This window comes from Rattus norvegicus, chromosome 7 (assembly GCF_036323735.1).
Source record: "Rattus norvegicus strain BN/NHsdMcwi chromosome 7, GRCr8, whole genome shotgun sequence".
Classification (NCBI taxonomy): Eukaryota; Metazoa; Chordata; class Mammalia; order Rodentia; family Muridae; genus Rattus; species Rattus norvegicus.
The window spans coordinates 53,021,445-53,044,939 of NC_086025.1; the positions used below are offsets into that span (position 1 = coordinate 53,021,445).

Consider the following 23,495-nt stretch of genomic DNA (forward strand, 5'->3'; position numbering starts at 1 on the left):
GAGAGAGACCCAACCGCCTGGTCAGGTGGGCACTCCTGAGGCTGCAGAGCGGAAGAGACCACCAACACTGCTCACCCCTGCCCACATCCCTGGCCCAAGAGGAAACTGTATAAGGCCTCTGGGCTCCCGTGGGGGAGGGCCCAGGAGCGGCAGGACCCCTGCCACAGACACCGCCGGACCCTGAAGGAAACAGACCGGATAAACAGTTCTCTGCACCCAAATCCCGTGGGAGGGAGAGCTAAACCTTCAGAGAGGCAGACAGGCCTGGGAAACCAGAAGTGACTGCTCCCTGCACACACATCTCGGACGCCAGAGGAAAAAGCCAAAGACCATCTGGAACCCTGGTGCACTGAAGCTCCCGGAAGGGGCGGCACAGGTCTTCCTGGTTGCTGCCGCTGCAGAGAGCCCCTGGACAGCACCCCACGAGCAAACCTGAGCCTCGGGACCACAGGTAAGACCAAATTTTCTGCTGCAAGAAAGCTGCCTGGTGAACTCAAGACACAGGCCCACAGGAACAGCTGAAGACCTGTAGAGAGGAAAAACTACACGCCCGAAAGCAGAACACTCTGTCCCCATAACTGACTGAAAGAGAGGAAAACAGGTCTACAGCACTCCTGACACACAGGCTTATAGGACAGTCTAGCCACTGTCAGAAATAGCAGAACAAAGTAACACTAGAGATAATCTGATGGCGAGAGGCAAGCGCAGGAACCCAAGCAACAGAAACCAAGACTACATGCCATCATCGGAGCCCAATTCTCCCACCAAAACAAACATGGAATATCCAAACACACCAGAAAAGCAAGATCTAGTTTCAAAATCATATTTGATCATGATGCTGGAGGACTTCAGGAAAGACCTGAACACACTTAGGGAAGCACAGGAAAACATTAATAAACAAGTAAAAGCCTACAGAGAGGAATCGCAAAAATCCCTGAAAGAATTCCAGGAAAACACAATCAAACAGTTGAAGGAATTAAAAATGGAAATAGAAGCAATCAAGAAAGAACACATGGAAACAACCCTGGATATAGAAAACCAAAAGAAGAGACAAGGAGCTGTAGATACAAGCTTCACCAACAGAATACAAGAGATGGAAGAGAGAATCTCAGGAGCAGAAGATTCCATAGAAATCATTGACTCAACTGTCAAAGATAATGTAAAGCGGAAAAAGCTACTGGCCCAAAACATACAGGAAATCCAGGACTCAATGAGAAGATCAAACCTAAGGATAATAGGTATAGAAGAGAGTGAAGACTCCCAGCGCAAAGGACCAGTAAATATCTTCAACAAAATCATAGAAGAAAACTTCCCTAACCTAAAAAAAGAGATACCCATAGACATACAGGAAGCCTACAGAACTCCAAATAGATTGGACCAGAAAAGAAACACCTCCCGTCACATAATTGTCAAAACACCAAACGCACAAAATAAAGAAAGAATATTAAAAGCAGTAAGGGAAAAAGGTCAAGTAACATATAAAGGGAGACCTATCAGAATCACACCAGACTTCTCGCCAGAAACTATGAAGGCCAGAAGATCCTGGACTGATGTTATACAGACCCTAAGAGAACACAAATGCCAGCCCAGATTACTGTATCCAGCAAAACTCTCAATTAACATTGATGGAGAAACCAAGATATTCCATGACAAAACCAAATTTACACAATATCTTTCTACAAATCCAGCACTACAAAGGATAATAAATGGTAAAGCCCAACATAAGGAGGCAAGCTATACCCTAGAAGAAGCAAGAAACTAATCGTCTTGGCAACAAAACAAAGAGAATGAAAGCACACAAACATAACCTCACATCAAATATGAATATAACGGGAAGCAATAATCACTATTCCTTAATATCTCTCAATATCAATGGCCTCAACTCCCCAATAAAAAGACATAGATTAACAAACTGGATACGCAACGAGGACCCTGCATTCTGCTGCCTACAGGAAACACACCTCAGAGACAAAGACAGACACTACCTCAGAGTGAAAGGCTGGAAAACAACTTTCCAAGCAAATGGTCAGAAGAAGCAAGCTGGAGTAGCCATTCTAATATCAAATAAAATCAATTTCCAACTAAAAGTCATCAAAAAAGATAAGGAAGGACACTTCATATTCATCAAAGGAAAAATCAACCAAGATGAACTCTCAATCCTAAATATCTATGCCCCAAATACAAGGGCACCTACATATGTAAAAGAAACCTTACTAAAGCTCAAAACACACATTGCACCTCACACAATAATAGTGGGAGATTTCAACACCCCACTCTCATCAATGGACAGATCATGGAAACAGAAATTAAACAGTGATGTCGACAGACTAAGAGAAGTCATGAGCCAAATGGACTTAACGGATATTTATAGAACATTCTATCCTAAAGCAAAAGGATATACCTTCTTCTCAGCTCCTCATGGTACTTTCTCCAAAATTGACCATATAATTGGTCAAAAAACAGGCCTCAACAGGTACAGAAAGATAGAAATAATCCCATGCGTGCTATCGGACCACCACGGCCTAAAACTGGTCTTCAATAACAATAAGGGAAGAATGCCCACATATACGTGGAAATTGAACAATGCTCTACTCAATGATAACCTGGTCAAGGAAGAAATAAAGAAAGAAATTAAAAACTTTTTAGAATTTAATGAAAATGAAGATACAACATACTCAAACTTATGGGACACAATGAAAGCTGTGCTAAGAGGAAAACTCATAGCGCTGAGTGCCTGCAGAAAGAAACAGGAAAGAGCATATGTCAGCAGCTTGACAGCACACCTAAAAGCTCTAGAACAAAAAGAAGCAAATACACCCAGGAGGAGTAGAAGGCAGGAAATAATCAAACTCAGAGCTGAAATCAACCAAGTAGAAACAAAAAGGACCATAGAAAGAATCAACAGAACCAAAAGTTGGTTCTTTGAGAAAATCAACAAGATAGATAAACCCTTAGCCAGACTAACGAGAGGACACAGAGAGTGTGTCCAAATTAACAAAATCAGAAATGAAAAGGGAGACATAACTACAGATTCGGAGGAAATTCAAAAAAATCATCAGATCTTACTATAAAAACCTATATTCAACAAAATTTGAAAATCTTCAGGAAATGGACAATTTCCTAGACAGATACCAGGTATCGAAGTTAAATCAGGAACAGATAAACCAGTTAAACAACCCCATAACTCCTAAGGAAATAGAAGCAGTCATTAAAGGTCTCCCAACCAAAAAGAGCCCAGGTCCAGACGGGTTTAGTGCAGAATTCTATCAAACCTTCATAGAAGACCTCATACCAATATTATCCAAACTATTCCACAAAATTGAAACAGATGGAGCCCTACCGAATTCCTTCTATGAAGCCACAATTACTCTTATACCTAAACCACACAAAGACACAACAAAGAAAGAGAACTTCAGACCAATTTCCCTTATGAATATCGACGCAAAAATACTCAATAAAATTCTGGCAAACCGAATTCAAGAGCACATCAAAACAATCATCCACCATGATCAAGTAGGCTTCATCCCAGGCATGCAGGGATGGTTTAATATACGGAAAACCATCAACGTGATCCATTATATAAACAAACTGAAAGAACAGAACCACATGATCATTTCATTAGATGCTGAGAAAGCATTTGACAAAATTCAACACCCCTTCATGATAAAAGTCCTGGAAAGAATAGGAATTCAAGGCCCATACCTAAACATAGTAAAAGCCATATACAGCAAACCAGTTGCTAACATTAAACTAAATGGAGAGAAACTTGAAGCAATCCCACTAAAATCAGGGACTAGACAAGGCTGCCCACTCTCTCCCTACTTATTCAATATAGTTCTTGAAGTTCTAGCCAGAGCAATCAGACAACAAAAGGAGATCAAAGGGATACAGATCGGAAAAGAAGAGGTCAAAATATCACTATTTGCAGATGACATGATAGTATATTTAAGTGATCCCAAAAGTTCCACCAGAGAACTACTAAAGCTGATAAACAACTTCAGCAAAGTGGCTGGGTATAAAATTAACTCAAATAAATCAGTTGCCTTCCTCTATACAAAAGAGAAACAAGCCGAGAAAGAAATTAGGGAAACGACACCCTTCATAATAGACCCAAATAATATAAAGTACCTCGGTGTGACTTTAACCAAGCAAGTAAAAGATCTGTACAATAAGAACTTCAAGACACTGAGGAAAGAAATTGAAGAAGACCTCAGAAGATGGAAAGATCTCCCATGCTCATGGATTGGCAGGATTAATATGGTAAAAATGGCCATTTTACCAAAAGCAATCTACAGATTCAATGCAATCCCCATCAAAATACCAATCCAATTCTTCAAAGAGTTAGACAGAACAATTTGCAAATTCATCTGGAATAACAAAAAACCCAGGATAGCTAAAGCTATCCTCAACAATAAAAGGACTTCAGGGGGAATCACTATCCCTGAACTCAAGCAGTATTACAGAGCAATAGTGATAAAAACTGCATGGTATTGGTACAGAGACAGACAGATAGACCAATGGAATAGAATTGAAGACCCAGAAATGAACCCACACACCTATGGTCACTTGATTTTTGACAAAGGAGCCAAAACCATCCAATGGAAAAAAGATACTATTTTCAGCAAATGGTGCTGGTTCAACTGGAGGGCAACATGTAGAAGAATGCAGATCGATCCATCCTTATCACCCTGTACAAAGCTTAAGTCCAAGTGGATCAAGGACCTCCACATCAAACCAGACACACTCAAACTAATAGAAGAAAAACTAGGGAAGCATCTGGAACACATGGGCACTGGAAAAAATTTCCTGAACAAAACACCAATGGCTTATGCTCTAAGATCAAGAATCGACAAATGGGATCTCATAAAACTGCAAAGCTTCTGTAAGGCAAAGGACACTGTGGTTAGGACAAAACGGCAACCAACAGATTGGGAAAAGATCTTTACCAATCCTACAACAGATAGAGGCCTTATTTCCAAAATATACAAAGAACTCAAGAAGTTAGATCGCAGGGAAACAAATAACCCTATTAAAAAATGGGGTTCAGAGCTAAACAAAGAATTCACAGCTGAGGAATGCCGAATGGCTGAGAAACACCTAAAGAAATGTTCAACATCTTTAGTCATAAGGGAAATGCAAATCAAAACAACCCTGAGATTTCACCTCACACCAGTGCGATTGGCTAAGATCAAAAACTCAGGTGACAGCAGATGCTGGCGAGGATGTGGAGAAAGAGGAACACTCCTCCATTGTTGGTGGGATTGCAGACTGGTAAAACCATTCTGGAAATCAGTCTGGAGGTTCCTCAGAAAATTGGACATTGAACTGCCTGAGGATCCAGCTATACCTCTCTTGGGCATATACCCAAAAGATGCCTCAACATATAAAAGAGACACGTGCTCCACTATGTTCATCGCAGCCTTATTTATAATAGCCAGAAGCTGGAAAGAACCCAGATGCCCTTCAACAGAGGAATGGATACAAAAAATGTGGTACATCTACACAATGGAATATTACTCAGCTATCAAAAACAACGAGTTTATGAAATTCGTAGGCAAATGGTTGGAACTGGAAAATATCATCCTGAGTGAGCTAACCCAATCACAGAAAGACATACATGGTATGCACTCATTGATAAGTGGCTATTAGCCCAAATGCTTGAATTACCCTAGATCCCTAGAACAAACGAAACTCAAGACGGATGATCAAAATGTGAATGCTTCACTCCTTCTTTAAATGAGGAAAAAGAATACCCTTGGCAGGGAAGGGAGAGGCAAAGATTAAAACAGAGACTGAAGGAACACCCATTCAGAGCCTGCCCCACATGTGGCCCATACATATACAGCCACCCAATTAGACAAGATGGATGAAGCAAAGAAGTGCAGACCGACAGGAGCCGGATGTAGATCGCTCCTGAGAGACACAGCCAGAATACAGCAAATATAGAGGCGAATGCCAGCAGCAAACCACTGAACTGAGAATAGGACCCCTATTGAAGGAATCAGAGAAAGAACTGGAAGAGCTTGAAGGGGCTCGAGACCCCAAAAGTACAACAATGCCAAGCAACCAGAGCTTCCAGGGACTAAGCCACTACCTAAAGACTATACATGGACTGACCCTGGACTCTGACCCCATAGGTAGCAATGAATATCCTAGTAAGAGCACCAGTGGAAGGGGAAGCCCTGGGTCCTGCTAAGACTGAACCCACAGTGAACTAGTCTATGGGGGGAGGGCGGCAATGGGGGGAGGGTTGGGAGGGGAACACCCATAAGGAAGGGGAGGGGGGAGGGGGATGTTTGCCCGGAAACCGGGAAAGGGAATAACACTCGAAATGTATATAAGAAATACTCAAGTTAATAAAAAAAAGAAAATCCAAACTAAGATAGTATTCAATAGTACTGAATTTTATCACAACAAACCTGGAAGTTGGACAATGAATGTGAAGAAAATGTATGTTGAAACATATTTAAAAGTTTCTCTGCTTCCTAATTCTCTCCCCTGGATAGGACCCAGGGGTTTGGTACAGTTGGTAAATGTACCACCGAGCTACATCCCCAATCCACCATTTCTTAATAAGCGGCTGTCCACTTTGCTAGGTCATATACCAAGTGGTCTACGTATGCACCCAAACTTAGTGTGTTTGACTGGGCCCTTACTTGGCATATCCTAAGGAAACAAATTTCAAGGAAATTTCAAGCTGCGATCTCATTACATTCATACCACAGTGACCAGAGTCTTTAAGGACATGCTCCTCAACTGCGTGACATGGAGAAAGACAGACGTTCTTGCATGTGTGAATAGGTAAGGTGGTTATTTGGAGGCAAGCAACTTTATTTTTATTTTCCATTTATTTTTGGGAGACAATAAAATTTCATTTGAAAACCAAACCACCTGGAAAATATATTACAGCCAACAGACAGTTTCAAATAATTAATTGATATAAATACAACATAGTACTTATCCAAAAGACTGGTGTGAGCAACGCTGTACGGCAACACCCGAGGCAAAAATGGCATTTGGTAAGAAGGTGTTTGCCTTTTTGCTCTATAGTGGTCCTAGACAAGCAACTTTAGACATAACTGTCACACATGGATTATAGTCAATGGTTTTATGACATCGGCGAAGGCAGAGAGGGACTCAAAGGTCCAAATTGCACCTGATATTTGCACATTAATTAGCAGTCATGTGACATGCAAATCAGTACTGTCTTCAAGTGACAACACTGGGTTTACTTACAGAACTTTGAGACTGTGAAGGCCTGCGAATGCTCCCTTGGGAATGTGTGTCAAAGCATTTCCAGCAAGACGCCTGTGAGGAGAGAGAGAGGGAAAGAGGGAAAGAGGGAGAGAGACAGAGTCAGCACAGTTTTCTTCAAGTGCAAATCATTTCATTGTTAAAAAAAAATGCAATACAACTATGTTCAAACCACACAGGCAATTGTAGAGAATCTTGTACTTTAAAATTTTGTTAACACTTTAAATTCCCCTGGAACATATTGGCAAAGAGGTACCTAAGAAAAGAATGAAACAAATTATTTTACAATAATTCAATTAACATCTAGCATATGTACCTATTCCTGCCTTTAAGTTTTTAAATAAAAACTAACTTCATAATAATTTGAAACAAATTTATGCTAAAATGTGACTTACGTAAGTTTTACAACCTCCATTTATAATAGGAAACAAACAAGAATATTTTCACTGTAAATAGGCCAGGATATACTCATGTTTTTATTATTGTAAAATGAGTACGTGTATTATCACAGCCGGTTTGTTCCTAAACCACAAGATAGAGAAGCTTAATTTAACACACTTTAATTGAATAAGACCTGAAATTGGAAACAGAGCTTTGATTAGGATGAGCTAACACAGATGACTTAATGGCAAGTTTTGACTTCTTTAAAAAAGACTTATTCATTTATTATATATAAGTACACTGTAGCTGTCTTCAGACACACCCACCAGAAGAGGGCATCAGATCCCATTACAGATGGTTGTGAGCCACCATGTGGTTGCTGGGATTTGAACTCAGGACCTCTGGGAGAGCAGTCAGTGCTCTTAACCACTGAACCATCTCTCCAGCCCAAGTTTTGATATTTTCTCCTAGTAACATTTGAAAAGTTGTCTTTACAATAGTTCAATTGAGAAAATATGTGAAACAGCCAATGATGTATGTAGCTCCAATGCTTGGTTCTTTGCTAATTTAGCAGCCACATGGAAGCCATAGCCCAAGATGTTTGGCAGTACCATCAAGCAGGAAACCCTAGACTAATAGGAGGCAGAAGAGCTCAGAATCTGCTGAGAATCTCATCACATCCGGCTAGGGCCGGCATGCCTGTAGGTCCTACACTTTTTTTTCTGAAGGGCCCGATGGTCTCAAGTACATCTTCTTGATATTACATGCAAAGAGAGAGAATCCAGTCATGGAGAACTAGTGTTGTGACTGAAATAAACCAGACACTGTACAACTTTGAATATTTACCCACTTGTTAGTCCACACGGCTGACACTCAGCCACACATGGATATTTAAAGAGATAATGGAATTACCTTATGAATAGAACTAAATAGCATTTGTATTAAAAGTACTCGTGGGGTTGGAGAGATTGAGCAGAGGTTAAGTCAGTTGTTCTTCTAGAGGATCTGAGTTCAACCCAGCCCCAACATGAAGTACCTCAAAACTGCCTTTACTACCAGCTACAAGAGATTTGCCGTGATCTTCTGGTCTCCTCTAGCACCTGCACACATGTCACACACACACACACACACACACACACACACACACACACACACGCACGCACGCACGCACGCACGCACGCACACACACACACGCACGCACACACACACACGTGCACACACACATGCACACACACATGCACACACATGCACACACACGTGCACACACACGTGCACACACACACACACACACACACGCACACACACCCCACAGAGCATTTGAAGCCAGGTGTGATGGTTTAGGCATGTGATATTAGTTTTCTGAAGGCAGAGGCAGTAAGATCTCAAGTTTGAGGCCTGCCTGTCCTTTAAACAAGACCCTGTCCCAAAGTCAAAACCAACAAAACGATAGCACCAGCAAGCATTTGTCCAATTCAAATTACTACACCACAGTATCTGTAATCCTGGTTTTCAGAAGGAATTTATAACAAGGGGTCTGGGCTTTTCAAAGAAACTTTGCCTATATTTCTTGTGCATGCACTATTTGCCTTGAACTGTGAAGTCCGTAGAAATTCCTCTGCTTCTTTGTATCACTCACAACATGAAACATTTAGGCAAGATGACAGACTCCTCAGGCCCTTCCAGACCCATGATGGCACTATTTGACTTGTGGAATTTTGTGCTGGCTTTCTCCCTGTGAGGGGTGTAATCTGGGAGACTTGGAGAGCTTGAATTGTGTGCTTTCCATGTACCTCATGGGCCAAGAAAGTGCTTTTCAAACAGAAAAAACACGTAGAATTTCATTATAAAATTAATAATTAAAATCCAGAATAAAAAAACGAGAATGAGACTGAAGGAACACCCATTCAGAGCCTGCCCCACATGTGGCCCATACATATACAGCCACCCAATTAGACAAGATGGATGAAGCAAAGAAGTGCAGGCCGACAGGAGCCGGATGTAGATCGCTCCTGAGAGACACAGCCAGAATACAGCAAACACAGAGGCGAATGCCAGCAGCAAACCACTGAACTGAGAATAGGACCCCCGTTGAAGGAATCAGAGAAAGAACTGGAAGAGCTTGAAGGGGCTCGAGACCCCATATGAACAACAATGCCAAGCAACCAGAGCTTCCAGGGACTAAGCCACTACCCAAAGACTATACATGGACTGACCCTGGACTCTGACCTCATAGGTAGCATTCAATATCCTAGTAAGAGCACCAGTGGAAGGGGAAGCCCTGGGTCCTGCTAAGACTGAACCCCCAGTGAACTAGACTATGGGGGGGAGGGCAGCAATGGGGGGAGGGTGGGGAGGGGAACACCCATAAGGAAGGGGAGGGGGGAGGGGGATGTTTGCCCGGAAACTGGGAAAGGGAATAACACTCGAAATGTATATAAGAAATACTCAAGTTAATTAAAAAACAAAAAAACAAAAACGAGAATGGTTTGGATGATTACTTTGTACCAAATTTATTAATGAAAAAGGACTAAGGAAGAAATATTTGTGTGTGTGTGTGTGTGTGTGTGTGTGTGTGTGTGTGTGTATGTATATGCATGCAGTGAACAAAAAGTTGGGATCCACTAATTTCACCATGGCAGGTCTTCAGAAATTATGAGTTAATCGTATGTAATTCCACTTAATATTTGACCAAAGTGATTCCAGAGGGCTTAAAATTTCCCCATAAATCTGCTTTATGAGAAACCTTGTGGTCTTTTGCCCTGCACTTCAGTTCATTCTCTCCCTACTCCCAGTCACTCCATGTTCATTGATGATGTTGGTATGGTCGCTTCTGGTTGGATTAGTGAATTCTTTAAAGAATTCTTGTCAGTTTTTATACCTAGAAAAAAATATGTCCTCAGCTTCTTCCACAAATCCCTTGATGCTGAAGCTGAACTAGCCCATGAGGCTAGCCATCTCTTTGCTTCATCTAGATCAGTGGTTCTCAACCTTCCTAATGCTGTGACCCTTGAACACAATTCCATGCTGTGGTGACCCCAGCCATAAAATTATTTTTGTTGCTACTTCAAAACTATAAGTCTGCTACTTTATGAATTATAATGTAAATATCTGATATGCAGGATGTTTGCTATGTGACTTTGTGAAAGGAACATTTGACCCCCAAAGGGCTGAGAACCACTGGCCTAGAGTTGTCTTTTTCTGCTGTCTTCTTTCAAAGCAACCTCATTTCTGAGATGTCTAGTGTCTATACCCTAAACTCCGTTGGTAGCAGTTTCTCCCTGGATGGTGGGTCATAGGGTCTGTGCTTTATATTCTGCGTATAACACATAACCCAGGGTTTGTCTTTTGTACCTAGTCTAGTGCTCCCAAGTAGAGCTGGAGGCATGGCGAATTGCCCAAATAGCGTTTAGCTAACAGTTAAAGACCACAATGTCCCCTAGTATGGACCACTCTTCTTTAGGGGTGATTTCCCCTGCACAGGGTTAAGTGTTTACAAAAGCACATGGACGCACATCTAGAGCCTCATTTTGTAGCCGTCCCCCTCATTCCTGCCATCTTCCTGTGGTTACACAGCAAGATCAGACTACATAAAATTGCTACATGCAGCTTCACCACCACCTTCTAAAAAGAGGTTGCTCATTCCCGACTTCCTCGATCTTGTCTTTCCTGCAGAGGTGGCTGCTGAAACACCACCACTGGTTCTGATTTGCAGAATATCCCATCAAAGGTGAGATCAGAAGAATGGAGAGGGCTCCGTGGGTGAAACGTTCGACATGCAAGTGTGAGGACCTAAATCGGATCCCCGGAAGCAACTTGAAGCCAAGTGCAGGAACGCTCGCCCGCAATGCCAGTGCTCCAGCAGTAGTTGAGGGGACAGAGACAAGAGAATCCCTGAAGCTTGGCTTACTTAACTACTAAATAATAAAGAGACTCCAACTTAAACAATAGGACACCAGAGGTTGTTCCCTGAGTGCCACATGCAAACAGTGGTACGGATGTGTCCCCCCCCCCCACCTCCACCCCATGAATGCACTCTCCCCCAAAAGAAACTAAGTGACTTGGGTCCCCAGGTAACATGGAGTTGTGGATCCAAACTGTCCCACAGCCTTGCGGACTCTTTTGGATGAATAACTGGATCGATATAAACCCGGGTTATCTTCTGCAAACAAGTGGATGATTGAAGGCTTATTTAGTTGGCAAGGAAGTATCACACCTGCCCGAACGCTGGCCTCAAGGAATCCTGTTTACAAAGCTGTTCCAGTCGTCCACACTCGCTGTCTTGGCTTCTGCTGTCCTTTATCTTTGTACTGGTAACCTGCGGTTGGCACACCTGAGCTATCACAGCGTTGCCGGCTTCTGTGCTCCTAACAGCCATTTGGAGTTCATACTAATTTGTATCCAGCAAGCATTTTGTTGAGCCCCATGTGCAGGTGGCACGGTAGTGAATATGAGATTCATAAGACCCTCCAACCTCTGGACTCATTGAGTTTACATTCTAATGCCAGGGGGTTGCCATTGGGCTCAAAGGTCAGCAGACAGCGGAACAGGAACATTTCTCCAAGAGAAGAATTAACAAAGGTAAAGAGGTAGGGAACTGAGGGCTGTGGTTGTGGAGGGTGATTATTTTGGATATAAAGGTTTGGTGGAGCCTTTCTGCTGTGAGGACATTTCAACAGAGGTCTGGGCCATACTGTGAAGGGCAGAGTATAGTGGCGTACACGTGGTGTGGTCTAGATGCTTCTACAGGTTGAGTATGGGGTATGGCTAAGGAGGAGAATGCAAGGGAGCCAGAAGCTGTCCAGGGCTGGTGCTTAAATGGCTTTGGAGGACCTCATATGGTCTGCATGAGTCAGAGAATGATATGAACAAACCTGTATTTTGAATGGATCCTTCTTATAGGGATATCTTAAAGGGTCAAGAGCAAACACACTTAGAGTAAGCAGACAGGAAATCTGGTTTAGTGGATACTAGAGAAAGAGTGGAGGTGACAGAGCCTGGTGTAGAAGAAAAAACAATCTACACTGTCACTGTGAGCATGCCACTAGAGTCAAGGTGCAGTGTATTTGGTTAAAAAGGAAAAAACAACTTTCTGTAGTCATGAGTGTATTATGCACTGTCCTCCTGAATTTGATTAGTGACACAAAGTACAATACAAAATTCTGAATAAGAGTACGCATATTCTATTTAAGGAGTTGTACATGACATTGAAGAGTTACTTATTGAATTAAGATACTCAGGATTGGCCACTACAGATGGTTTCACTGATCAGCGACTGTTACTTCATTTAGAATCTCCCTCTATTCACAGTCAAGTCTGCAATTCAGTTGTGAATTTAGAGTATAGTTTTCAACTCTGTGCTTACTAAATTCTGCTGCTGTATTACTGTTAGGTAGGCAGATGGAATTCGGGACATTGAAATACAAAACGAAAACTTTTAAAAATGATGTATTATAACCCAGCGACAAACTCTTTGATCAACAACGGTGACCTGCCATCAGGATGTGCTTAGACAATAGTGGCACAAAAGTTATGGGTGTAACCAACCACTCTGGTTGTATTTAAGTTCTACTCCATGAAACAGAGCTCATGCCTGACACTGCTCAGGTGGCCAAGAACCTGATACAAGAAAGCTCATGGACCCAGGAGAAAACGAAATACTACTATTCTGCTAAAGGAACAGAACAATAAAATGACCCCTAATGACATTCTGCTATATTCATAGGTCAGTGTCTCACTCAGTCAGCGTTAGAGAATCTTCCTCCTGCAGTCGATGGGAACAAATACATAGACTAACAACTGGACCATGTGCTGAGGGTGAGAGACCCGAACCACTTGGTCCTCAATGGGATGGCGGACACCAGGGAAACAAGATGTGCTAAACACAGTAGAGGTGGCCTACAGAAGAACTCAGAAGAGACTGAGGCAGCGTGCACAGAGCCAGTGCAGGTCTAAGTCAGATGGGGTCCCAGCACTGAGAGGCAAACTGACCCTGAATCCCTATCCCTAACCCAGAAACTGTCTCCAACTGACAAGTTCTTACAAAAAAACATTAATTCTCTCCCATAGAGTATGCAATCCACAATTAAAGGAGTTCTATTCTCAGCTTTAGATGGCTACATAGAATGAACTCAGTGGTATTTTTGGAGATGTTTTGTCTCATAATGTTTTGTTTGGGCACTTAAAAAAATCTTACTTGTTTATTTACTTTCTGTTAGGGTTTCTACTTTTGTGTTTTTATGCCTCTCTCTCTCTTTCTCTCTCTCTCTCTCTCGTGTGTGTCCATGTGTATGCTTCTTCGTGCTTTGATATTTTTGTCTGTTTCTTTTTATTTAATTTAATTAATTAATTAATTAATTAATTTGTTTTCTGAAGAGAGGAAGAAGCCATGGAGTTGGATGGGTGGGAGGGCATAGCCCCTCTGGTTCTCACACTCTTTCCACCACTTTTTCTTCATGGTTTCCAGAGCCCTGGGTGGAGAGGTTTGAGATCTGGGAGATGAGGTAGGGGAAACCATGATCAAATTATACTGTAATAAAAAAAATTCGGTTTTTTTGGGCTGGAGAGATAGATAGCTCAGCGATTAAGAGCACTGACCAGTCTAACAGAGATCCTGAGTTCAATTCCCAGCAACCACATGGTGGCTCACAACCATCTGCAATGGGATCCGATGCCCTCTCCTGGTGTGTCTGAAGACAGTGACAGTGTACTCACACACATTAAAAAAATAAATCTTTAAAAACTATTTTTTAAAAAGTTGTATTCTAGTCAGCTTAATTCATTGGGGTGACCATCTTTGGGTTATGTTTCCTGCAACTTACTTCATGTTATTTATTTATTTCTCTTATTCTCTGCATAGAGACTTCAAATACCTCAGAGCGTGTACGAAGAACTACTCCGTGAGCCACTGACCTGCTATCAGGGAAGTCTGCTCCAAAACAAACGGCACGTTGTGCCATTAGCTGTTCTGTGGCTTGCTCAATGACAGGTCTGTCCTACTGACAATAACAACTTTTGGAAATAATTCTCTTTTTATTTCTTTATCATGGGGGGGGTGACTTAAGTAACTTTAAAACTTAAATTCCTCTAAACTGCAGGGGAGGGGAACCCTCCTCAGACTTTCAAATGTGTACACAGTATGTAAACAGTAAGAACCACACACAAATCTTTCCTTCCCTTGTGATGATTGGACTAATATTTCAATCTTAGAGACCCGAATGCCATTTGGCTGAAAGCTGTTCTTTAAAACTCTGTTTCTAAAACATCACTATTTTATAAAAACCTCTCTTTCATCACTCCTGTTTCTAAAATAAGGTAGAACTTAAACATTTTCATATCTTTTATTATAATAGAAAAATTATCCCAAATGACACTGCACCATGTATGAAATGCATTATTTCAACAACATTTGCTTTCTTTATTTAAGTTGCACAGAAAGACTAAAAGAACATTAAGTTGCAAGAGACTCTTGGTGTACCTCTCCTCCCCCAAACAGAGATGATTTGCTATTGTAATAATAATCTGAAACATCTTTCAGAATGTATAAATATCATTGAGTTTCTAAAGTAAGTTGAAAATTTAAAATAATATGGACCCTTTTGGTGGCAGACGATCCGTGCTTTATTTTATAAAAGGGAAGTCTGATTTTTTTCCTGCCCTGTACGTTGCCCTTGAAAGACAAGGAATGTTCTGAGTATCCTACGGGCTGGGCTCTGAGGGTGAACAGGGCATTAGACCGTGAGTGCTCTCTACTTGGGTCTCTTTGGAAATGCCTATGCTGGGAACCCCTGCTAGCGATAGGCTCATAGATCACACTGTGCTTTTAGATCTAAGCAAGGATCATGGCTGGCTGGCTCGTCCACGAACTCCATGGCTTCTAATTTAGTCAGGTTTTTTTCCCTTTCCCCTTTTGGTTGTTTTTCTTCTCATTAACTTGCTATGAAAACATTTTTTCTTTGAAAATCACTTCTCTGCCTTCACTTCCCTAACTAAGGAGCAAAAAAGGAGAAGAAAATGGTAATTCTTCCACAAGGGTCTTTTCAAGGAAGGTTCTCTCTCGGGAGGTAGTCCTGCTTGGCTTGGAAGTTTTGATGTAGACCTATTATATTCTGGTGTTTTCTGCGGGATATGGAATGTACACCAGCCAGGCCACTCAAGCAATCAGAGCAGGAGGGACCCGACTATGACAAACCTTACAATTCAATAGGAAGACTAAGAAATTTTTCCCAGTCCACAGAAATTAGTTTTCCAAGTTTTAAAAGCCTGTGAGACCTACCGGGCATAGAACCTTATGAATAAATGCTACTTTGCTCTAGAAATTTGAAGAGCGCTGACATCAGGATTAAGTAGTGTTCCCATCCTGAAGATCTGAGTGGCATGTAATATCTCCAGTATTATGGTGCCCTTCCTTCTTTCTGATTTCTTTTCTACTGAAGGGAGGGGTTCTTTACTGCTTCTGCTTTTATTTGTCTTCTTCTGGCTATAACTTACCTGAGTAATTACTCTCAATGTATCATTTAAGTGTGAGATTTCTGCAGGTGCTTCTGGGTGCACCTTTGGTCACATTTGCTGTGGGCAACGCAGCCATCTTACTTATAAGGATGACAACACCGTGTCAACTGATTTACCACCGGAAAGAACAGCACGCCTTCCCTAGTATGTCTGAATACATCACTGTGCTGAAAAGCTGTGACAACCAGTCCATCAGCTCAGTTAGCTAAGGACATTAACTTGGTCAGAACCAGCCAAAAGATTTCCAAAGGGTTCATAGGCTAAGAATTGTTGAAGCCTAATATCTCTGGACTGGGATCTTTAATGAGCATAAAGACCTCTGTGAAATCTGCCTTAGTGTCCTCAATCCACAGATACATTCTATCCAGTACTGCTCCCAATCCACAGATACATTCTATCCAGTACTGCTCCCAATCCACAGATACATTCCATCCAGTACTGCTCCCAATCCACAGATACATTCCATCCAGTACTGCCCATGAAGCTTCATTTTCTGCCCTTTGATATGTGGTCAAGGAATCATATTGCTCGCACAGAACTGGGAAACTCAAAGATATTTATCATCAGTCAGTCAATCAATCAATCAAGATAATTGATCATGTTTCTAAATATAACTGACTACAGTTACTTCCTTTTTGGCACGATGATTCTGAGATGGTTAGCTATTGTGTAGCCAGAGTAGAAGTAATCCAAGAATTTTTCCTTTGTATTACAAACAGGATGGAAATTCAGAAATGTGGAGTCCTTTCAGTAAGCTGTTGTATAATGTGTTGTGGACATAAACACAGGAGCTACCTTTCATTTTCTTTTAACTAAGCAATTCATAAATGCTAGGCATTTATGGAGCTATTTAATTATTGTAATTTTCAGAAGACACCAATTTTCTCCTCTCCCAGGTGGCAAAGTGGGCCTCAGAGACTTTTAGCTAATGCCATTGCTGGTCAAAAGCAGGCCAGGCAGAAGAAAGGGCTTCCTAGTGATGTGGTTATGGGTTATTCTGGTTCTGAACACACTGAATTTCAGAGTACTGAGAGGACAGTAAGTGGAGGTGGCATTTAAATATGCCCTAGCTGGGAGTCATCACAATGTGACTGAAGCTAAGCAGATTCTTCATCACCTGAGGATCTCCTATACACATGTTCTTGATGTTCTCTTCCTACCCCGACACCCTCTGTCCGTCTGTCTGAAGAACGTCTATGATGGGACCCAGAAATGTGTGAGGAACTCCAGGGAGTTCTGACATCTCCAGAAACACTGACTGACAGTAATGGGTCTTCGAATGCTATCATTGGCAGAGCACACTACAGGAGACTTCCTGAGCTCAGGCTCCAGAGTTTCTGACTACTAGCTGGGGAGGGCACACGACTTTGCATTTCCTGAAGCACAAAAAATAAATTTCGATGGGGAGTAAATAGTGAGATCGTTCAAATGATGCTGTCCGGGGAACCAGTACCCAGAACCTGTCAATCAAAACCAAGTCAACAAAAAAATTTGTCTAAGAAATTTGAATGTCATCTGTACATGACAAATACTCTTGGATTTTTTACCCACCCTAATTAATGGTTTCCTAATGAGTATTTCTGCTTCCATAATTCTCTAGTCTTTTTTTTTAAGATTTATTTTATGTATGTGAGTACTCTGTCACCATCTTCAGACACACCAGAAAAGGGCACCGGATCCCATTACATATGGTTGTGAGCCACCGTGTGGTTGCTGGGAATTGAACTCAGGACCTCTGGAAGAGCAGTCAGTGCTCTTAACCACTGAGCCATCTCCCCAGCCTTAGTCTGCTTTTTTCAAACAGAAATCAGATGCATCTTTTTCAAAAGTCATATTGATTTACTAGCTGCGTGCATGTATCCCTCCAATGGCTTCCCACCCCTCCTACTGAATTCCACACCCAGCCTGACAGAGCCTTCAGGATCCGGCCTTTGCTCCTTCACCCTCACACCTCTCTAATGCTCTCTGTCCCTCTACTTCCACAAACACCTCACACTCTGCAATCTCTGCCATCTCAGGGCTCTCAGGGTCTCTGCTTTCATTGTTCCTCACTCTGAAATGCTCTGTCTTAGCTGTAGGACCAGATTCTCCCAACTCCTGGTCAGAGTTTAGATGTCACCTTTCTCTCTTTAGATTTATTTATTATTTTTAAATTACATTTTAATGGAATCATTTCCCCATCCGCCTTTGTCCTTCCAGTGCCTCTCACAGAGCCCCACTTCCCTCTCAAATTCGTGGCCTCTTTTTCTAAGTCGTCATTATCATGTGTATATCCACAGAGATGTATACACCCCTGTTGAGTTCAGTGTTGCTCATGTGTGTATGATTCGGGGATGGCCACTTGGTATTGGATGGCAATTAAGGGCTCATCCCTGTTGGCGTCTCTCCTGCTTTCAGTATTCTTTTTTTTTTTTTTTTTTTTTCGGAGCTGGGGACCGAACCCAGGGCCTTGTGCCTTGCACTTGCTAGGCAAGCGCTCTACCACTGAGCTAAATCCCCAACCCTTAGTATTCTTTAGTTGTCTATAGTGCTTTTCCTAGAGGTGAGGCTCTATGAGGTTTCTCTCTCCATGTATTTTTATTGTTTTTATGTATGAGTGCTTTCTATGCATGTATCTAAGTGCACCATGTGTACGAAGAGCCCATGCGGGTCAGAAGAAGGTGCTAGATCACCTGGAACTGAAGTTAAATGTGGAAGTCTTTCATGTGGGTGCTGGCAACCACACCCAAGTCCTCTCCACATATTGAATGGTAGACGTAAGAAGCACTAAGAAAAAAAAAAAGATGGGGTTGTGGAATTAGCTCAGTGGTAGAGCACTTGCCTAGCAAGTGCAAGGCCCTGGGTTCGGTCCCCAGCTCCGAAAAAAAGAAAAAAAAAAGAGAAAAAAATGATAAAATTAAATGGAGAAATTGTGTGGGCATTTATATTTTATAGGAGTTGAGGATAAGGGCCTGTTAGAGGGATATAGAAGAAGAGACAGAGGAAAAAAATCCTTTAAGAAAGTGTTCTAATTGGCAACAAGATACACACAGTACATGATACCTAAGGGCATCATCTATCTAGCTAGGTGGGTTTTTATTCGGAAGGGAACCGAAATCATTGGCATAAAATCATACTGGGAGTTCTGGCTGGTAGAATTTGAAAAGCAATTGTCAGCTCTATGTGAATAAGAGACTAAAGACGTGCTAGGGCGTAAGGGCATGAAGACTGTTCATGGGTCATGGCATTTTCACATGACAAGCAAAATGTATATAGTCTACTAAGGCTCTTCCTTAAAGAAGAATATTAAAAGACAGGCAGGATGGTTCTCGTCATTTCCAGTCACATGTCGAGGGAGTAAAAATAGCAAGTATGGATTATGCTTTCGTGGTATGTCTCGTTCCAAACTTCATTGGTAATGATAGATATCTCCTATTTATGTAGAAGTTCTTCAAAGCCAACCATAATACGGGCAAACTGTTCCAGGGAACAATGGTAACTTAAAAGCAGACCTCCCTAGAGACTCTCATGTTTCTTTGTGAGTCGACAATTTGATTCCAATAGCACTAAAATCTGGGAAGATTTTTAAGATGCAAGCTGGAAATAAAGACTTGGGAATATTTAAAAGGGAAACAACGGGCCGCTCTAATCAGAATTCCAATCTAAGTTTACTCTAACTTGTAGATGCCAGCAACGGACACCATCTGCCATTAGCTCCTGAACTCTGAGCCACACTGTGAAGGCCAAATGCAGAATCTTTTGTTTGCCCACAAAGGAAGAACATGAAGTCCTTAACAGAGTGAGTGGAGCTGGAAGAAGAAACATTGGTGCCAAATGCAGCGATTGTTCAAGATGTCAAAACTTGGTAAAGAGCTATCTGGCATCCTTGACTTTATCTGTTACAGCAGCAACCAGCTTTTCCTCCACAGAGCCCAGGTTCCTGGTTTTCCTGCAGAATCAGGCTCATGAAACAAGAAAGGAAAATCTTTAAGGGTGTTTGTGTTTCATAACAACTCAAAATGTAAGTCGAGGACTGCACAAATCCTTTCAATTCCTGCCATTTTGTTCTCAGACACATCCCGGAGGATAAGTGGGGTGACTTTCACTACTTATGACCCAACGCCCAGTGAAGTTCAATGCTAGCAACTGGCATAGCTAGGTCAGGCTGCCCTGGGCTTCTGGATGTGGGTGTGGTGCACCTCTCGCAAGGAAATAGACTCTATCTATACATTAAGAAAAAGGCTCGGGGTTGGGGATTTAGCTCAGTGGTAGAGCGCTTGCCTAGCAAGTGGAAGGCCCTGGGTTCGGTCCCCAGCTCCGAAAAAAAGAAAAAAGAAAAAAAAAAGAAAAAGGCTCGTCCTTTCTTTACCTCCTTTTAGAGTTAGCAGATCACCCTGAGCAGAATGGTTGGCCTGTGCATACCTGGTCACTAGAATAAATTAACAACAAAGGAATGAATGCAAAGCTCAGAACAGCCTCGCTATCCCTGGATGTCAAGAACAAGAGACTGAGATCATTTCCCATGATAGTATTGTCGCAGAGGGACATGTTACCTAGAGACACACTTAGAAAAGTCAACTCCTTGAATAGCCTTACAATTGTGTCCTTACTATATTTTCAACTATGGTACCTTTGTTAAGCTTCAGTGATGGGTGAACTAAGTAAACTAGGGAAATGATGTATTAGATAGTTAGAGCAAAGGATGGTGACTTGGGTTTATTAAGAGTGATTTTTAAAGACTGTTGTGATGGGATTTTATTGTTGATACTATATACAGCAGTCTATTTGGCTATAAGGAGACAGCGTTCGGCTGGGTAAGCTGAGTGGAAGGGTACTACCTTGTCTATAGCTCCTTCAGTGTCACAGTGTCACACACATACAGATTTCTAAAGACCCAGCCAGCATAGATGGCAATCTGCCTGCTCAGGGAAAATACTTCATAAACCATGGTGTTAAGTGTCTATTTTTTATACATAATAGTCTTAACAAATGTATTGGGTCTGCTGAACAGTGTCAGACTTCACATTTCCAGATTGTGATGATTCTTCTCAGGGGCAAGACCATGGGATTAACATCTGAGTATATGCTCCCTCCCCTGGATCAGGGCCTCCCAGCTCAGTCTATTTCCTTCTCCCTCACAGACAGGTGCAGGCAAGGGTACGCAGAAGCTCCCTGGTTTCCTTAAGCGAGTCACAGGTGTTTGACTGGGAAGTGTCCTGTATCTGGTACTTACGGTTAGTATGAGAACAGCACGGGAGAGCCCTTCTTATCCTCCCTCTCCCTTTCAAGCACAGCTCTGAAAGTCACTTCGAAGTGACCCCAGCCAAGCTCTTAGCTCTGACACCAACCAACTTTGTTACCTTGAGTCTCTTTTTCTCTCTCAGCCTCAGTCTTCCTGTCTGCTAACCAGGATTGATTCTTCTTTCTCTATGAGTTAGGGTGATGGAGTGGCATAATTTATAACAAGCACATTGACTTGCAGAAAGTAAGCTACTATTTTTGCTTTAAGATTATTATTTTAAAAATTTAACGTTTTATTTTCATATGGGCACATACTGTATGTTGAGCATATATATGACCCCTTCCACTCTCTCTCTTTTCTTATCCCTTTTATTCCTGTTTGTCCCCTTTCTTCCTGTGGACAATTTCACTTCTGTTGTTGTTTTATATAAACATAACATATATATATATATAATATAAAATATACATACACACAGACACAGACACATAGACACAGACACAGACACACAGACACACACACAGACACACACACAGACACACACACAAACACAGACACACACACACACACACACGGTTTTATGTGACTATATAAAATCAAGGACTACAAAATAAAAGAATATATTTGTCTCTCTGTGACTGGCTTAATTGACTTGATGTGATTATTTCCAGTTGTTTCCGTTTTCTTGTGAATGACATAACTTTGTTTCTCTTGGTGGCTGAAAAACATTCCATTGTTTCTACTTGCCATGTTTTCCTTGTCCAGCTCTGTCAGTTGTGGCGATTGTGAACAATGCTGCAAACCCCACTGATGTGCAGCTCTGTGTTATGTTGACTTAGAGTCTGTGGGTAAATACCCTGAAGTGGTAGAGTTGGGTCATACAGCAAATCATCTCCGCATTGATTTTCACAGAGCCTGGAGCAGTTTACCTTCTCATCAGCAGTGTATAAGGATTTCCTTCTGTATCCATCCCGAACAGCATTTGTTGTTAAGTTCTTTCCTTTTTATTATAAAAAACATTTCATTTTATTTCAATTGCGTGTCTGTGTGGAGGTGTATGCACACGACTGAAGGCAGCTGTGAAGACCAGAGGAGGGTAATGGGTCTCCTGGAGCTGGAGTTATAGATGGATACTGCTGTGGGTCCTGGGAGCCAAACTCAGGTCCTCTGCAACAGCGAAATAAATACTTAACCCCTGAGCTCTCTTTTTCTCTGGCCTTTGTTGCTTCTTTTGTTTTATTTTTGGTTTAAAATTTTTAATGAAATTTGTTTCATTAAATATATACACTGATCATGTTTTACCCTCCCCCAACTCCTCCCACATCTTTCCAACCTACCCACCCATCTATGTAAACTTCACCCTATGTGTGCGTGTGTGTGTGTGTGTGTGTGTGTGTGTGTGTGTGTGTGTGTATGTGCATGTGTGTGTGAATGTGTGTATGTTTGTGTGTGCTCACATGTTTGTATGGAGCAGTCAGAGGAAAGTTTGGGGGTGTTGTTTCTCTCCTTCCACCATTTGGGGTCTGGTGATTGGATTGGTGTCAAATGCCTTTCTCGCCTGAGCCTTCTCATGGGTCTCAGTCTTGGCCTTAAATTCAGCAATGCAGTCAGCTCAGCAGATCGAATTCCAGAGCAGACAAAGAGGATGGGATAGTTTTAAAGAGTGACCTTTAATTCTGGAACTCTCTGGTTCTATGACCAAGGTATTTGATGGGGCTTCCAGAGAGATAAGTATGATATTATTCATTAAAGCCCCGTTTTAGAATGGTGTTCTCCCTCCCTCTCTCCTTACTCTGCTTCCCCCTCTCAACTATCTCTTGACAAATTGCCCTTGAGACAGAATTAACATCTACTTCAAGAAGAAAGAGGAGATATTTTGAATGGACTAAGTCACTAGTGGAGGGGCAGGGGCTCTATTAAAAGTCCTTGGAGGAAGTGAATTATTTATTGATTCAGTTTGTGGTCTGAAGTTGAAGTATGTGTTGGGGGGAGAAAGGAAGCATTGTGCCCTTGTGATATTTAAAAGAAAAGAGGAAAGGGTACTTAATTTTTATCTTAGAAATATAACGGTACGGGGAGTTAAATTTTGTATCTTCATTGGGCAAGGCAAGGAGAACAAGAGAGCTGTAGTTAA

General features: G+C 41.8%; 1 protein-coding gene across 2 annotated transcripts in view; it reads right to left on the reverse strand.

Annotated features, from left to right (window-relative positions):
* Nucleotides 1-23,495, reverse strand: part of Lgr5 (leucine rich repeat containing G protein coupled receptor 5) — a 134,814-nt gene that overhangs the window by 48,294 nt on the left and 63,025 nt on the right. For both annotated transcript variants that reach the window (XM_063263222.1, NM_001106784.1), the window contains exon 3: nt 7,237-7,308. In XM_063263222.1, the coding sequence (XP_063119292.1) occupies nt 7,237-7,308 (72 nt within the window). The remainder of the gene's footprint in view (nt 1-7,236; nt 7,309-23,495) is intronic.